General features: G+C 62.8%; 2 protein-coding genes across 3 annotated transcripts in view; one reads left to right on the forward strand and one right to left on the reverse strand.

The window, feature by feature from the left end:
* Positions 1-178: 178 nt before the first annotated feature.
* Positions 179-2,482, reverse strand: THTPA (thiamine triphosphatase). Of its 2 annotated transcripts, XM_050918910.1 has the most exons (3): positions 2,336-2,482; positions 786-1,357; positions 179-705 (listed from the first exon to the last, which is right to left on the reverse strand). In XM_050918910.1, the coding sequence occupies exons 2-3, from the start codon at positions 1,348-1,350 to the stop codon at positions 461-463; spliced, it is 810 nt and encodes a 269-aa protein (XP_050774867.1). In that variant the 5' UTR covers positions 1,351-1,357; positions 2,336-2,482; the 3' UTR covers positions 179-460. The 2 variants fall into 2 exon arrangements, with proteins under 2 accessions (XP_050774867.1, XP_050774868.1); XM_050918911.1 differs by lacking the exon at positions 2,336-2,482 and having other exon boundaries at positions 786-1,409.
* Positions 2,483-4,318: 1,836 nt separating this feature from the next.
* The window catches only part of ZFHX2 (zinc finger homeobox 2), a 32,715-nt gene continuing 19,590 nt past the window's right edge, over positions 4,319-17,443 (forward strand). Inside the window, 1 exon segment of the mRNA XM_050918956.1 lies at positions 4,319-4,453. The gene's annotated coding sequence lies outside the window, so the exon portion shown is untranslated.

Consider the following 17,443-nt stretch of genomic DNA (forward strand, 5'->3'; position numbering starts at 1 on the left):
GTCCAGGCCCAATCCCTCCGGCACTAGGGGGCACTGCGCTGGGCTGCAGAGAGGCCGGTCCAGGCCCTATCCCCTCGGCACTAGGGGGCGCTGCGCTGCGCTGCGCTGCAGAGGGGCTGGTCCAGGCCCAATCCCCCGGCACTAGGGGGCGCTGTGCTGTGCTGCAGAGGGGCCGGTCCAGGCCCTATCCCCCCGGCACTAGGGGGCGCTGTGCTGCAGAGGGGGCCAGGTCCATGCCCAATCCCTCCCCCCCCGGCACTAGGGGGCGCTGTGCTTTGGAGGGGGTCGGTCTGTGCCCAATCCCCCCCTGTGCTAAGGGGCACTGTGCTGCAGAGGGGGCCCATCTATGCCCAATCCCTCCCCCCCGGCGCTAGGGGGCACTGTGCTGTGGAGGGGGTCAGTCTGTGCCCAATCCCGCCCCCCCAGCGCTAGCAGGCACTGTGCTGCAGAGGGGGCCCGTCTATGCCCAATCCCCCCCTGCACTAGGATGCCCCGTTTTGCCCTCCGGCCCCCGTGCCAGTTCCATCACTTGGGAGGGGCCCCGTTTCTCCAGCGTCTCAGGCCCAGCCGTGTCATCGCTGTGGGGGGGCGGCTCTGGGTCCCTGACCAGCACCCCTGCCCGGAGCAGCGCCTGGTAGTGCCGGGGGCGATGCCGCTTGAGGTAGACGCTCATCTTGCCGGGCACACGGGTGGCACCGTCCCGCCCTGGGAGGGGAGAGAAGCCCTGATCAGCAGGGGCGTCCCTGCTCCCCCACCCCCGTACCGGTGCCCGCGGCGCTGCTCACCCAGTGCCCGCCGGAGCTGCAGCACCTCCTCCAGTGCCGCCGGCACCTCCTCCTGGGCCCCCACCAGGGCCTCCACTTCGGCCACGGCGTAGCCGAAATCCGCCTGGTCCAGGTCCACCCGCAGGCCCCCCAGCCGGTAGCTGCGGCGCCGCGTCCCGAAGCTGGCGAACTCCTGCAGGCCCAGGCCAGCCACAGCCCTGGGCACCTCGTCCCAGGCGGGCGCGGGGGCCACGCCCAGCACCCCGCACAGCCGGCCCACGATGGCGCGGGGGCTCGTCAGCTCCTGGTAGGTGGTGGCCACGGCGGGAGGCTCCTGGGCCGCGGCCTCTGGGACACCGCTGGTGCCCCCCGCGGGCGGCTCTGGGGGGCACTTGAGCTCCCAGCCGGCCCCCTGGCGGAGCCGCAGCCAGTGGTCGGCCCGCGTCAGGCGCAGGTCGGGGGTGTCGTAGTAGAGGTCACGGAAGGACGAGCTCCCGGCCAGGGCTGCCCCCAGCGCCGCCAGCCTGGCCTCCGTGTCCGGCCCAGCCGTGAACTTCGCCTCCACCTCGATGCTGCCCCACGGCATGGCGCCCCTCTGGGGGCAGGAGAGGGGGAGTGAGCCACTGAGCGCCCCCCTGGTCCCGGCCCCACATGACAGCCCCCACCCAGCCCTACGGTGCCCCAGCCCAGCCTCCTGCCCCACGACAGCCCCCATCCAGCCCCACAGTGCACCAGCCCAGCCCCCTGCCCCATGACAGCCCCCACCCAGCCCCATGGTGCCCCAGCCCAACTCCCTGCTCCACCCAGCCCCACGGTGCCCCAGCCAAGTCCCCTGCCCCACGACAGCCCCCACCCAGCCCCATAGTGCCCCAGCCCAGCTCCCTGCCCCACGGCACCCTCCACCCAGCCCCACGGTGTACCAGCCCAACTCCCTGCCCTACATGACATCCCCCCATCCAGTCCCACAGCACTCAGCCCAGCTCCCTGCCCACGTGACAGCCCCCATCCAGCCCCATGGTGCCCCAGCCCAGCTCCCTGCCCCATGGCACCCTCCACTGAGCCCCACAGCACCCCAGCCCAGCTCCCTGCCCACATGACAGCCCCCACCCAGCCCCACAGTGCCCCAGCCCAGCTCCTTGCCCCATGGCACCTTCCACCAGCCCCACAGCACCGCAGCGCAGCTCCCTGCCCTACATGACATCCCCCCATCCAGTCCCACAGCACTCAGCCCAGCTCCCTGCCCACGTGACAGCCCCCACCCAGCCCCACAGCACCCCAGCCCAGCTCCCTGCCCCATGGCACCCTCCACCAGCCCCACAGCACCCCAGCCCAGCTCCCTGCCCACGTGACAGCCCCCACCCAGCCCCACGGTGCCCCAGCCCAGCTCCCTGCCCACGTGACAGCCCCCACCCAGCCCCACGGTGCCCCAGCCCAGCTCCCTGCCCACGTGACAGCCCCCACCCAGCCCAGCTCCCTGCTCACGTGACAGCCCCCACCCAGCCCCACATGGCAGCCCCATAGCGCCATGTACTTCACCCAGCCCCACTCCCTGTCCCGGGGCCAGCACCGACCTCGCCCCGGCCCAACTCCCCGCCGGGTCCCACCTGCCGGCACGGCCAGGGGGCGGGAGTTTTCTCTTTGGAGAATGAACTTGCTTCGTCACGCGAGACTGATGGGGAGCGAGGCATGCTGGGAGCTGTAGTTCTGTGGGGAGCGGGGCATTCTGGGAGCTGTAGTTCTGTGGGCAGCGGGGCATTCTGGGAGCTGTAGTTCTGTGGGGAGCGGGGCATTCTGGGAGCTGTAGTTCCAGGAGATCACGGTGTTCAGGGAACTGATTGGGCCAAAGGGAGCATGGCATTCTGGGAGCTGTAGTTCTAGGGGAGCGGGGCATGCTGGGAGCTGTAGTGCCAATGGGGGCAGGGCATTCTGGGAGTTGTAGTGCCACAGGAAGCAGGGCATTCTGGGAGCTATAGTTCTAGACGACTAAGGGATTGGGAAAACCGGTGTCTTTGGCCTCTATCTCTATCTCACTCCCCCTCCCCGGCAACTGCGTCTGTCTCGCTTCTTTGCTCCCAGTTGCTATGGTGACCGGAAAGCTGCAATTAGGAGCAGCAGGATGGAGGGTCCTTAATGAGGAGATGGGGTTAACCCCTTGTGGACCAGGAGGCAGGGACTCCTGGGTTCTCTCCCTGGCTCTGGGATGAGAGTGGGAGCTAGTGGTTAGAGCAAGGGGGCTGGGAGCCAGGACTCCTGGGTTCTCTCCCTGGCTCTGGGATGAGAGTGGGAGCTAGTGGTTAGAGCAAGGGGGCTGGGAGCCAGGACTCCTGGGTTCTCTCCCTGGCTCTGGGAGGGGAGTGGTGCCTGGTGATTAGAGCAAGGGGCTGGGAGCCAGGACTTCTGGGTTCTCTCCCTGGCTCTGGGATGAGAGTGGGGGCCAGTGGTCAGAGCAGGGGGAGCAGGCACACAGCTGATTATTGCTGTTCTCTCTCCGTTTGCAGCGCCACTGGCCGCTCAGAGGCAGCCGTGGGGAGATGCAGGGTGAAGAAGGCAGAGGGGGTGATTATGAGGGAAAGGCTGTGGGGTGGAGGAGAGATGGGGAGGTTGTAGGTGGCGTGAGTGAAGGGCTCTGGGATCAGGGGATGAGATGTGGGGGAGATTTAGGGGGAAGGGATGTGAGTCTAGGGTGTATGGAAGGTGGAGTAGGGGAGGTTGGCGGCTACGGGTGTGGGGGGCAGGGGAATGGGTGGGGTTGGCAGGGGCTGGAGGATTTGGGTTGCAGAAGGGCTGGAGGATCAGAGTGGGGTGAGGTGAGGGAGAGGGGATAGGGAAGGGGCTGGAGGGTTGGGGGAGGGGGCACAGACACCCCTGCCACACTCTCTCCATCCCCCCAGCTGTCACCCCAAGGCAGGGTGAAGTTCAAGGGTGCCCTGTCCGAATAGGCCTACTGGCCCCAAGCTCCCTGCCCTGCCACAGGCTGGGCCGGGAGTGGAGTGAACCCCTGAGCCGCCCCGTGCCTCAGTTTCCCCAGGTGTAACGTGGAGAATAGCCCTGCCCTGCCTCGGAAGCGGGTCCGGAGGGGAAAGCTTGTGGGGGGCTGGGGCACTGTGGGAATGGACTGGGGGGTCTGGCTGGCTCACAGGGAGGGGCACGGGGTCTTTTGTCTCTAGGGGGCGCTGCGTCCAGCCCCAGGGGGGACTTGCTGGCTGGGGTGGAGACACGGCCCTTTCCCCTCTAGGGGCCGCTGTGGGGCACTGGGGGGGGCAGTGCACCTACTGGGGGGCGGTGAGACACTCCCGGCCCATCCCCCGGCTCCCCCCTCCACACACTCTGTCCTTCCCGGGGTGCAGAGGCGGGGGGGGAAGAGCCTGCGGGGGGGGGCGAGAGACTACATTTCCCATCATGCTCAGCTGCACCTGCTCCCTGCCGCCCCCCCGCCGAGGTGCTGGAGGGCGGGGGGGGAGGGAAATTGATTATTCCATTGTGTGGCGCGGCTGCCGGCAGCTCCGGAGCGAGGGAGCGGAGCACGGCGGGCGCGGAGCAGTGTAAATCAATGGGAAAGCCCCGGCGGCGCCCCGATCGATCCGCGGGCCGGGCCTGAGCCAGGGGGAGGCGCTGGAGGAGGGGAGCGGCCGGAGCCCAGCTCCCCCCCACCCCCACCCCCGGCGGAGCCCCCTCTTCCCGCGAGCAGAGTAAGTGGGATCGATTTCCCATCGCTTCACTCCGGCTGGCAGCGTGTGAACAGAGGAGAGAGGGAGGGGACAGAGCAGGAGAGGGGGAATGGGCCAGGGGAAATGGAGGGGAAGGAGAGAGGGAGGGGACAGAGCAGGAGAGGGGGAATGGGCCAGGGGAAATGGAGGGGAAGGAGAGAGGGAAGGGGACAGAGCAGGAGAGGGGGAATGGGCCAGGAGAAATGGAGGGGAAGGAGAGAGGGAGGGGACAGAGCAGGAGAGGGGGAATGGGCCAGGGGAAATGGAGGGGAAGGAGAGAGGGAGGGGACAGAGCAGGAGAGGGGGAATGGGCCAGGGGAAATGGAGGGGAAGGAGAGAGGGAGGGGACAGAGCAGGAGAGGGGGAATGGGCCAGGGGAAATGGAGGGGAAGGAGAGAGGGAGGGGACAGAGCAGGAGAGGGGGAATGGGCCAGGGGAAATGGAGGGGAAGGAGAGAGGGAGGGGACAGAGCAGGAGAGGGGGAATGGGTCAGGGGAAATGGAGGGGAAGGAGAGAGGGAGGGGACAGAGCAGGAGAGGGGGAATGGGCCAGGGGAAATGGAGGGGAAGGAGAGAGGGAGGGGACAGAGCAGGAGAGGAGAAATGGAGGGGAAGGAGAGAGGGAAGGGGACAGAGCAGGAGAGGGGGAATGGGCCAGGGGAAATGGAGGGGAAGGAGAGAGGGAGGGGACAGAGCAGGAGAGGGGGAATGGGCCAGGGGAAATGGAGGGGAAGGAGACAGGGAGGGGGACAGAGCAGGAGAGGGGGAATGGGCCAGGGGAAATGGAGGGGAAGGAGAGAGGGAGGGGACAGAGCAGGAGAGGGGGAATGGGTCAGGGGAAATGGAGGGGAAGGAGAGAGGGAGGGGACAGAGCAGGAGAGGGGGAATGGGCCAGGGGAAATGGAGCGGAAGGAGAGAGGGAGGGGACAGAGCAGGAGAGGGGGAATGGGCCAGGGGAAATGGAGGGGAAGGAGAGAGGGAGGGGACAGAGCAGGAGAGGGGGAATGGGCCAGGGGAAAGGGAGGGGAAGGAGAGAGGGAGGGGACAGAGCAGGAGAGGGGGAATGGGCCAGGGGAAATGGAGGGGAAGGAGAGAGGGAGGGGACAGAGCAGGAGAGGGGGAATGGGCCAGGGGAAATGGAGGGGAAGGAGAGAGGGAGGGGACAGAGCAGGAGAGGGGGAATGGGCCAGGGGAAATGGAGGGGAAGGAGAGAGGGAGGGGACAGAGCAGGAGAGATGGGCCAGGGGAAATGGAGGGGAAGGAGAGAGGGAAGGGGACAGAGCAGGAGAGGGGGAATGGGCCAGGGGAAATGGAGGGGAAGGAGAGAGGGAGGGGACAGAGCAGGAGAGGGGGAATGGGCCAGGGGAAATGGAGGGGAAGGAGAGAGGGAGGGGACAGAGCAGGAGAGGGGGAATGGGCCAGGGGAAATGGAGGGGAAGGAGAGAGGGAGGGGACAGAGCAGGAGAGGGGGAATGGGCCAGGGGAAATGGAGGGGAAGGAGAGAGGGAAGGGGACAGAGCAGGAGAGGGGGAATGGGCCAGGGGAAATGGAGGGGAAGGAGAGAGGGAGGGGACAGAGCAGGAGAGGGGGAATGGGCCAGGGGAAATGGAGGGGAAGGAGAGAGGGAAGGGGACAGAGCAGGAGAGGGGGAATGGGCCAGGGGAAATGGAGGGGAAGGAGAGAGGGAGGGGACAGAGCAGGAGAGGGGGAATGGGCCAGGGGAAATGGAGGGGAAGGAGAGAGGGAAGGGGACAGAGCAGGAGAGGGGGAATGGGCCAGGGGAAATGGAGGGGAAGGAGACAGACAGGGCTGGAGGTGGGGGAGGAGACCCGGGAGGAAGGAGAGGGGGAATGTGTTGGGGAGATTGGAGGGGAGGGGAAGGAGGCGGAGGGGGAAGGAAACAGAGAGATGGAGGGGGGAAGGAGACAGAGGAGGAGAGGGAGGAAAGAGGGGGAATGGGACAGGGGGAAGGGGAGGAGAGCGATGAAGGGGGGATGGACGAAGAGGAGGAGAGAGGACTGAGACAGGAAGATGGAGGGGTGTGGGGGATGGAGGGGTGGATGGAAGGCGAGATGGAGGGGTGGGGGTGAGAGGATGGATGGAGGGATGGATGGAAGGTGCAATGGATATGGCATGGAGGGAGGGGTGGATGCAAGGAGGGGATGTGGAGATGGAAGGAGGGGTGGGGGGTGGGAGGATGGATGAAGGGGTGGATGGGGGACGCGTGGATGGAGGGAGGGATGGAGGGGTGGGGGTGGGAGGATGGATGAAGGGGTGGATGGGGGACGGGTGGATGGAAGGAGGGGTGGGGGGTGGGAGGATGGATGAAGGGATGGATGGGGGACGGGTGGATGGAAGGAGGGATGGAGGGGTGTGGAGATGGAGGGGTGGGGGGTGGGAGGATGGAAGGAGGGATGGAGGGGTGGGGGGTGGGAGGATGGATGAAGGGGTGGATGGGGGACGCGTGGATGGAGGGGTGTGGAGATGGAGGGGTGGGGGTGGGAGGATGGAAGGAGGGGTGGAGGGTGAGAGGATGGATGAAGGAGGGGGTTGAGGGAGGGGCAGATGGGACATGGAAGGATGGATGGGAGAAGGAATGGGAGAAGGTGGGGGGCTGAGGGCCAGGCCCAGATGGGGGGGTTGTCTGCTGGGGGGTCCCCGTGCTGGGTCCCCCTCCTGCAGCAGGGGGCCCTTGTTTGGCTCCAGACACCCACTCCTGCCAGACATGGGGGATGGGGGTGGGTAGCGAGATGGGAGGGGGGATGGGGCAGGGGAGGTGAAGGGTGGGGAAGGGAAGTGGGGGTGGGGAAAGGAGAAATAGGGGGGTTGCAAGAACCCCTCCCTCCATGCCCCTCCCCAAGCCCTCCATGGGTGGGGGGAGCAATGTGGGGGGAAAAGCTGCCCCCCCAAACACACTGCCCCAGGGAGTTTCCCCTTCCCTCCATCTGGGCTGGGGAACAGGGGGCAGAGATGGAGGGAGCCGCGCTAGCGGAGGGATGGAGGGAAGGAAGGAGCCGGGCCGGCGGAGGGATGGAGGGAAGGAAGGAGCCAGGCCGGCGGAGGGGTGGAGGGAAGGAAGGAGCCGGGCTGGCGGAGGGATGGAGGGATGGAGGGAAGGAAGGAGCCGGGCCGGTGGAGGGATGGAGGGAAGGAAGGAGCCGGTGGGATGGAGGGAAGGAAGGAGCCGCGCTGGCGGAGGGATGGAGGGAAGGAAGGAGCCGGGCCGGCGGAGGGATGGAGGGAAGGAAGGAGCCGGGCCGGTGGAGGGATGGAGGGAAGGAAGGAGCCGGGCCGGCGGAGGGATGGAGGGAAGGAAGGAGCTGCGCCGGCGGAGGGAAGGAGGGAAGGAAGGAGCCGGGCCGGCGGAGGGAAGGAGGGAAGGATGGAGCCGGGCCGGCGGAGGGATGGAGGGAAGGAGGGAAGGAAGGAGCCGGGCCGGCGGAGGGAAGGAGGGAAGGAAGGAGCCGGGCCGGCGGAGGGATGGAGGGAAGGAAGGAGCCGGGCCGGCGGAGGGATGGAGGGAAGGAGGGAAGGAGCCGGGCCGGCGGAGGGATGGAGGGAAGGAAGGAGCCGGTCCGATGGAGGGAAGGAAGGAGCCGGTCCGATGGAGGGAAGGAAGGAGCCGGTCCGATGGAGGGATGGAGGGAAGGAAGGAACCGGGCCGGCGGAGGGATGGAGGGAAGGAAGGAGCCGGGCCGGCGGAGGGATGGAGGGAAGGAAGGAGCCGGTGGGATGGAGGGAAGGAAGGAGCCGGTGGGATGGAGGGATGGAGGGAAGGAAGGAACCGGGCCGGCGGAGGGATGGAGGGAAGGAAGGAGCCGGGCCGGCGGAGGGATGGAGGGAAGGAAGGAGCCGGTGGGATGGAGGGAAGGAAGGAGCCGGGCCGGCGGAGGGAAGGAAGGAGCCGGGCCGGCAGAGGGATGGAGGGAAGGAAGGAGCCGCACCGGTGGACGGATGGAGGGAAGGAAGGAGCCGGTGGGATGGAGGGAAGGAAGGAGCCGGGCCGGCAGAGGGATGGAGGGAAGGAAGGAGCCGGGCCGGCGGAGGGATGGAGGGAAGGAAGGAGCCGGTGGGATGGAGGGAAGGAAGGAGCCGGGCCGGCGGAGGGATGGAGGGAAGGAAGGAGCCGGGCCGGCAGAGGGATGGAGGGAAGGAAGGAGCCGCACCGGTGGACGGATGGAGGGAAGGAAGGAGCCGGGCCGGCGGAGGGATGGAGGGAAGGAAGGAGCCGGTGGGATGGAGGGAAGGAAGGAGCCGGGCCGGCGGAGGGAAGGAAGGAGCCGGGCCGGCAGAGGGATGGAGGGAAGGAAGGAGCCGCACCGGTGGACGGATGGAGGGAAGGAAGGAGCCGCACCGGTGGACGGATGGAGGGAAGGAAGGAGCCGGGCCGGCGGAGGGATGGAGGGAAGGAAGGAGCCGGTGGGATGGAGGGAAGGAAGGAGCCGGGCCGGCAGAGGGATGGAGGGAAGGAAGGAACCGGGCCGGCGGAGGGATGGAGGGAAGGAAGGAGCCGGTGGGATGGAGGGATGGAGGGAAGGAAGGAACCGGGCCGGCGGAGGGATGGAGGGAAGGAAGGAGCCGGGCCGGCGGAGGGATGGAGGGAAGGAAGGAGCCGGTGGGATGGAGGGAAGGAAGGAGCCGGGCCGGCGGAGGGAAGGAAGGAGCCGGGCCGGCAGAGGGATGGAGGGAAGGAAGGAGCCGCACCGGTGGAGGGATGGAGGGAAGGAAGGAGCCGGGCCGGCGGAGGGGTGGAAGTCGGAGTGTATCAAGGAAGCTCATATATCCGTGCGGGCGACAGCTCCGTGCCCTGGCTGGCTCAGCCCATCGATTTTACAATCCTTCTTCCTCCGTCACCTGCTTCTTCGCTCCCTCGCTCCCCCCTTTCCCCACAGCGCGGGAGGGGGGCTGGGAGCCAGGACTCCTGGGTTCCCTTCCTGGTTTATGGGACTCTCCCCTCTGGGCAGCGTGGGGTGTTTGAATCACTTGTTCTCCTGGTTGCCGTTCTGTGCGCATTGAGTTGTGTAGCAGCCCCAAGGGGCTCGTGATGGGACACAGCAGAGGAGATGGCAACACAAACACACCAAACACAAGCCAACAGCAGGACACAATACATGCAAAGCACAGCCAGGCAAGGGTAACCAGCGCCCAACCGCACCGGAGAGAATCACAACACAGACCCACAACACAACTGCTAACCCCTTACCTCCAGGTCCCACACAACGCAGCAATAAAACACAACCAACCGACATGCCACACAAAAACACACCCTCGCAAAACACAACCTGCCAGAGGGGCGTTGCAGACAAACACACAAGCAGGCCGCACAACAGGCAAATGAAGCAACAAATGAAAACACCACATCTCCCAAAATGAAGCCAAACACAATATGACAAATGTAACACAGAATCATACAAGCCCCACCAAGGTTTCACAAAACACCCTGTCCAAATGATGACACAACCCCCCAGTAATCAAACACCAAAAAGCACAACCAAGTAACAACACACAAAATACAAATCATACAACCTCAGAGAACCCACAATACAACCAGAAACATACAAAACCCTCACAACACAAACCCACAAAACAACAATGCACAAAGCCCCAGACCCAACCCCACAAAAACTCCAGCGCCAAGACACAAAATACAAAACCCACAACACCCCCCACCAAAAACACAACCAACCAACACAAAATCCAACCATTAACACACACTACAAAACCACAAAGGACAACCAGCCAACAATAAGCAAAATCCACAAGAAACGCAGACCACAACCAACAACACACACAAACCCAACCTTCACCAAAAGTACACAACAGACACCCAGAAAACCAGTCACAACAAACAAAGTAGAAACATCATCTAATAATCTAACAAACCTATGACTTCAACACAACTCTAAAGACACGCACACACCCTAACTGCACACTACACCACAACAGAAACCCACAACACACAATTGGAGAACAAATACAACAACACAAAACCCACCTGACACACTCTCCAAATGGAACCAACAGCACATAATGCAACCCTCCTGCAACAACACAACCACCACCACATACCCCTCCCATTCCTTGCCACAGTAACACAACCCATCCCACCAATGCACCACTGTCTTTTTTTTCTCTCTCTCACACACACAATCCACTCCCACAGCCAGATACAACCACACATAACACTTGCTGTCAGCCACACACACACACCGACACTGAATAATGTACACGCAACCACCAACATCCAGATGCACACAACTCACATGCCCTCCCCATCACACATGCAATATACATATAGGTACAAACCAAAACACACAACACCACAACTTAAACACAAGCATCTCACAGTAATACACAGGAACACACACAACATCTCACACAAATACACAGCATGCGCGTCAACACACAAGCAACCCTCCACCCTCCCAAAAGATGGGTCACTCAACTGCGACTACACAAACACAACCCACTGAGCCACACAACCCAGCACACACGGAGACAGAGTTCCCTGCATAACCCCATTCTGTAACACCCCACAAACATCCCCACAGAGGCAGTGGGGATAGACACAGTGTAGCACAATGACACACTCAGCACAAACATGACAGTCACATATGTGTGCAGTCAACACACAGCAAGTGCACCGATGCACAGCTGGTACACAATTGACACACACAACATAAACAGCACACACAATGGATATACACAACACACACAATATACCCCTACATAATTGACACATTCAATTGATAGACACAACACACACCCAAGTGACACACCCAATCAATATACACAGCACACAGTTGAGACACCTGATCAATATACATCACACACATCCAAGCCACACAGCTGATTGATATACACCACACATACAGTTGCCACACCCAATTGATATACACAACACACGCACACAGTCGATGCACCTGGTGGATATACACGACACACACCCAATCGATATATACAACACACACACACAGTTGACACATCCAGTGGATATACACGATACACTCCTGATCAATACACACAAAACACACGCGCACAGTCAACACACTCTACCGATGTACACAACACACACTCCATTGAGAGAAAAACAACACGCACATGCAAAGTTGACACACCTGTTGGATCTAAACAACACACACCCAATTGGTATACAAACCACACACACAATGGATATACACAACACACACCTGATTGGGACACACAACACATACATGCACAGTCACACACCTGATGGATCTACACAGTACGCACCCGATTGGTATACAAAACACACCCATGATGAATATACACAACACACACATGTACAGTCGACACACCCAATGGATACACACAACACACATCCAGTCGATACACACAATACACACATGCACAGTCAACACATCTGTTGGATCGACACAACACACACCTGATTGATTCACACAACACACATGCACACACAGTTGACACACCCTACCACTATACACAACACACACACAATCAATATACACACAAACACACACACAGTTGACACACCCAATGGATATACATGACACACACACAGCCAACACACTTGATGCATATACATCACACACACACGCACACACACAGAGCCAACACACCCGATGCATATACATCACACACACGCACACACAGCTGACACACCTAATGGATATACATGACACACGCACACGCACGCACACACAACCGACACACCTGATGGATACACGACACACACAAACACACGATCCGTACACACACACCCCCGATCTGTACACACACACACCCCCACATCCACCCCACCCCTGCACATGCACACACACAAACTCATGCATGCACACACATGCACACACAGCCACTCACAAGCACATATGCACTCGCGCACACACACACACAGTCCCCCCCCACATACAGCCGCACACACACGCACTCATACATGCACACAGCTGCACACACACACACTTGCACGACACACACACGTGCACACACACCCAGACACACTCACACGTGCACTCTCACACACACAAGTACACACGCACACAGCCACACACTCCCATGCTCGCACACGCACTGACACACACACTCGCACACGCACACCCACCCACACGAGAGCAAGAGGATGTTGAGGCTTTTATAGTAGCTCTGCCCTGGGCCTGCTGATGGGGGTTGCATATTTGCATATGCAGATGAGTGGGCGGAGCCTCCAGTCCACCACTCCCCCACCCTGCCAGCACATAGAACAAGATCAGAGCCGCTACTTAGACACCCAGGGCTCCTATTGTATGCAAATTTGATGCAAATAATTGCCCTTGTGCATTGTGGGACGTCAGGCGTGGGACAAAGGCCAACCACTGCAGGCATCGCCCCCAGCGCCCCCTGGTGGAGCAGGCTGGCGTAGCTGGGGGCTCCCCTCTGGGAGGCACCTGCTGCTCCAACTGGCCCCTGCCTGGGCTTCCTGGGGCCGGTAACGAGCGTTTCTCTCTCCCACCAATTAGTGCCAGAAGCCAGCCCTGCTCCCCAGGCCAGAGTGGGGGCACCAGCGGCGGGGGCTGCGGGTCGGGAGTGAGGGGCTGGGGGGCAGGGGCTGCGGGTCGGGAGTGAGGGGTACCGGCAGGGTGGGGGGCAGGGGCTGCGGGTCGGGAGTGAGGGGCACCGGCAGGGCTGGGGGGCAGGGGCTGCGGGTCGGGAGTGAGGGGCACTAGCAGGGCGGGGGGGGCAGGGGCTGCGGGTCGGGAGTGAGGGGCACCGGCAGGGCTGGGGGGCACGGGCTGCGGGCTGGGAGTGAGGGGCACTGGCAGGGTGGGGGGGGCAGGGGCTGCGGGTCGGGAGTGAGGGGCACCGGCAGGGCTGGGGGGCAGGGGCTGCGGGTCTGGAGTGAGCGGCACCGGCGGGGCTGGGGGGCAGGGGCTGCGGGTCGGGAGTGAGGGGCACCGGCAGGGCTGGGGGGCAGGGGCTGCGGGTCGGGAGTGAGGGGCACTGGCAGGGCTGGGGGGCAGGGGCTGCGGGTCGGGAGTGAGGGGCACTGGCAGGGCTGGGGGGCAGGGGCTGCGGGTCGGGAGTGAGGGGCACTGGCAGGGCTGGGGGGCAGGGGCTGCGGGCTGGGAATGAGGGGCACCGGCAGGGCGGGGGGGCAGGGGCTGGTTTATCTGTGGCCCTGTCGCCCTCCCAACATGAATCTCTCCTAATCGACCTGCACAGACCCCACCCCTCCCCCAGCACCCACAGCCCGGACCCCTGTGTCACCCCCTATCGCGGCCTTGTTCTGTCCCCTCTTCTCTGCCCCGTTCCCTCCTTCCTCCTCTTCTCCCTCCTTCGTTCCCTCCTTCCTCCTCTTCTCCGTCCCGTTCCCTCCTTCCTCCTCTTCTCCCTGCTTCGTTCCCTCCTTCCTCCTCTTCTCCGTCCCGTTCCCTCCTCCCTCCTCTTCTCTGCCCCGTTCCCTCCTTCCTCCTCTTCTCCCTGCTTCCTTCCCTCCTTCCTCCTCTTCTCCCTGCTTCCTTCCCTCCTTCCTCCTCTTCTCCCTCCTTCGTTCCCTCCTTCCTCCTCTTCTCCGTCCCGTTCCCTCCTTCCTCCTCTTCTCCCTGCTTCGTTCCCTCCTTCCTCCTCTTCTCCGTCCCGTTCCCTCCTTCCTCCTCTTCTCCCTCCTCCGTTCCCTCCTTCCTCCTCTTCTCTGTCCCGTTCCCTCCTTCCTCCTCTTCTCCCTGCTTCGTTCCCTTCTTCCTCCTCTTCTCCGTCCCGTTCCCTCCTTCCTCCTCTTCTCCCTGCTTCGTTCCCTCCTTCCTCCTCTTCTCCGTCCCGTTCCCTCCTTCCTCCTCTTCTCCCTCCTCCGTTCCCTCCTTCCTCCTCTTCTCTGTCCCGTTCCCTCCTTCCTCCTCTTCTCCCTGCTTCGTTCCCTTCTTCCTCCTCTTCTCTGCCCCGTTCCCTCCTTCCTCCTCTTCTCCCTCCTTCGTTCCCTCCTTCCTCCTCTTCTCCGTCCCGTTCCCTCCTTCCTCCTCTTCTCCCTCCTCCGTTCCCTCCTTCCTCCTCTTCTCTGTCCCGTTCCCTCCTTCCTCCTCTTCTCCCTGCTTCGTTCCCTTCTTCCTCCTCTTCTCCGTCCCGTTCCCTCCTTCCTCCTCTTCTCCCTGCTTCGTTCCCTTCTTCCTCCTCTTCTCCGTCCCGTTCCCTCCTTCCTCCTCTTCTCCCTGCTTCGTTCCCTCCTCCCTCCTCTTCTCCGTCCCGTTCCCTCCTTCCTCCTCTTCTCCCTGCTTCGTTCCCTTCTTCCTCCTCTTCTCCGTCCCGTTCCCTCCTTCCTCCTCTTCTCCCTCCTCCGTTCCCTCCTTCCTCCTCTTCTCTGTCCCGTTCCCTCCTTCCTCCTCTTCTCCCTGCTTCGTTCCCTCCTCCCTCCTCTTCTCCGTCCCGTTCCCTCCTTCCTCCTCTTCTCCCTGCTTCCTTCCCTCCATCCTCCTCTTCTCCCTGCTTCGTTCCCTCCTTCCTCCTCTTCTCTGCCCCGTTCCCTCCTCCCTCCTCTTCTCCCTGCTTCGTTCCCTCCTTCCTCCTCCTCTTCGTCCCGTTCCCTCCTCCCTCCTCTTCTCCCTGCTTCGTTCCCTCCTTCCTCCTCTTCTCTGTCCCGTTCCCTCCTTCCTCCTCTTCTCCCTGCTTCGTTCCCTCCTTCCTCCTCTTCTCCGTCCCGTTCCCTCCTTCCTCCTCTTCTCCCTGCTTCGTTTCCTCCTCCCTCCTCTTCTCCGTCCCGTTCCCTCCTCCCTCCTCTTCTCCCTGCTTCGTTCCCTCCTTCCTCCTCTTCTCTGCCCCGTTCCCTCCTCCCTCCTCTTCTCCCTGCTTCGTTCCCTCCTTCCTCCTCCTCTTCGTCCCGTTCCCTCCTCCCTCCTCTTCTCCCTGCTTCGTTCCCTCCTTCCTCCTCTTCTCTGTCCCGTTCCCTCCTTCCTCCTCTTCTCCCTGCTTCGTTCCCTCCTCCCTCCTCTTCTCCGTCCCGTTCCCTCCTTCCTCCTCTTCTCCGTCCCGTTCCCTCCATCCTCCTCTTCTCCCTGCTTCGTTCCCTCCTTCCTCCTCCTCTTCGTCCCGTTCCCTCCTCCCTCCTCTTCTCCCTGCTTCGTTCCCTCCTTCCTCCTCTTCTCCGTCCCGTTCCCTCCTTCCTCCTCTTCTCCCTGCTTCGTTTCCTCCTCCCTCCTCTTCTCCGTCCCGTTCCCTCCTTCCTCCTCTTCTCCCTGCTTCCTTCCCTCCATCCTCCTCTTCTCCCTGCTTCGTTCCCTCCTTCCTCCTCTTCTCCGTCCCGTTCCCTCCTCCCTCCTCTTCTCCCTGCTTCGTTCCCTCCTTCCTCCTCTTCTCTGCCCCGTTCCCTCCTCCCTCCTCTTCTCCCTGCTTCGTTCCCTCCTTCCTCCTCCTCTTCGTCCCGTTCCCTCCTCCCTCCTCTTCTCCCTGCTTCGTTCCCTCCTTCCTCCTCTTCTCTGTCCCGTTCCCTCCTTCCTCCTCTTCTCCCTGCTTCGTTCCCTCCTTCCTCCTCTTCTCTGCCCCGTTCCCTCCTTCCTCCTCTTCTCTGTCCCGTTCCCTCCTTCCTCCTCTTCTCCCTGCTTCGTTCCCTCCTTCCTCCTCTTCTCTGTCCCGTTCCCTCCTTCCTCCTCTTCTCCCTGCTTCGTTCCCTCCTTCCTCCTCTTCTCCGCCCCGTTCCCTCCTTCCTCCTCCTCTTCGTCCCGTTCCCTCCTCCCTCCTCTTCTCCCTGCTTCGTTCCCTCCTTCCTCCTCTTCTCCCTGCTTCGTTCCCTCCTTCCTCCTCTTCTCCGTCCCGTTCCCTCCTCCCTCCTCTTCTCCCTGCTTCGTTCCCTCCTTCCTCCTCTTCTCTGTCCCGTTCCCTCCTTCCTTCTCCATTTCCTTCCTTCTCTCCTACGCTGTCTGTTGCATCCCCTTCCTCCGACTCTCTTTCTGTCTCCGTCCGGCCGGCCGGCTTCTGCCTCCAACCCTCTTCTCCAGCCTTTCGCTCTCCCCAGCTCGCCACTGGCCCGCTCCCTCCATCCACCCCTTTCCCTCCGTCCAGCGCCTGTTTCCTTCGCTCCATCTCTCCCTCCCCACACCGCTCCCGTTATGTTGCTGCTAAGAAATACAAGGCCCAGGCTAATTACCCGCCCCCGCTGGCTCTTTAATGAGGTGATTTGCATCCACAAGACTCCCCTCCCCCGCCCACCTGGAACTCCCCCTTCCCTAGCCCAGAGCGGAGGGGGGACAGGGAGGGGGGACGGGCAAATAGAGGGGGCTGCGGGCGGCAAGGGACGGGTAGGAATGAATCTCTGTGTATGGCCTCCCCGCTGTGTCTGTCCATCCATCCACCCACCCACCTGTTCCCGTCCAGCCCCTGCACCCACCCACCCTCCTATACATCCGTCCATCCCCTGCACCCACCCACCTGTCCCCATCCAGCCCCTGCACCCACCCACCCTCCTGTACATCTGTCCACCCCCTGCACCCACCCACCTGTCCCCATCCAGCCCCTGCACCCACCCACCCTCCTGTACATCTGTCCACCCCCTGCACCCACCCACCTGTCCCTGTCCAGCCCCTGCACCCACCCACCCTCCTGTACATCCGTCCACCCCCTGCACCCACCCACCTGTCCCCGTCCAGCCCCTGCACCCACCCACCTGTCCCCATCCAGCCCCTGCACCCACCCACCCTCCTATACATCCGTCCATCCCCTGCACCCACCCACCTGTCCCCATCCAGCCCCTGCACCCACCCACCCTCCTGTACATCTGTCCACCCCCTGCACCCACCCACCTGTCCCTGTCCAGCCCCTGCACCCACCCACCCTCCTGTACATCCGTCCACCCCCTGCACCCACCCACCTGTCCCCATCCAGCCCCTGCACCCACCCACCCTCCTATACATCCGTCCACCCCCTGCACCCACCCACCTATCCCCATCCATCCCCTGCACCCACCCACCTGTCCCCATCCAGCCCCTGCACCCACCCACCCTCCTATACATCCGTCCATCCCCTGCACCCACCCACC

The sequence above is a fragment of the Gopherus flavomarginatus genome, chromosome 11 (assembly GCF_025201925.1).
Source record: "Gopherus flavomarginatus isolate rGopFla2 chromosome 11, rGopFla2.mat.asm, whole genome shotgun sequence".
Lineage (NCBI taxonomy): Eukaryota > Metazoa > Chordata > Testudines > Testudinidae > Gopherus > Gopherus flavomarginatus.

Bases quoted from the DNA above. Each gene is read 5' to 3' on its own strand.
- THTPA (XM_050918910.1), bottom strand. From the start codon at position 1,350: ATGCCGTGGGGCAGCATCGAGGTGGAGGCGAAGTTCACGGCTGGGCCG. The intron at 706-785 runs GTGAGCAGCGCC...CTCCCCTCCCAG, and splicing joins GCAGCTCCGGCGGGCACTGG to GGCGGGACGGTGCCACCCGT.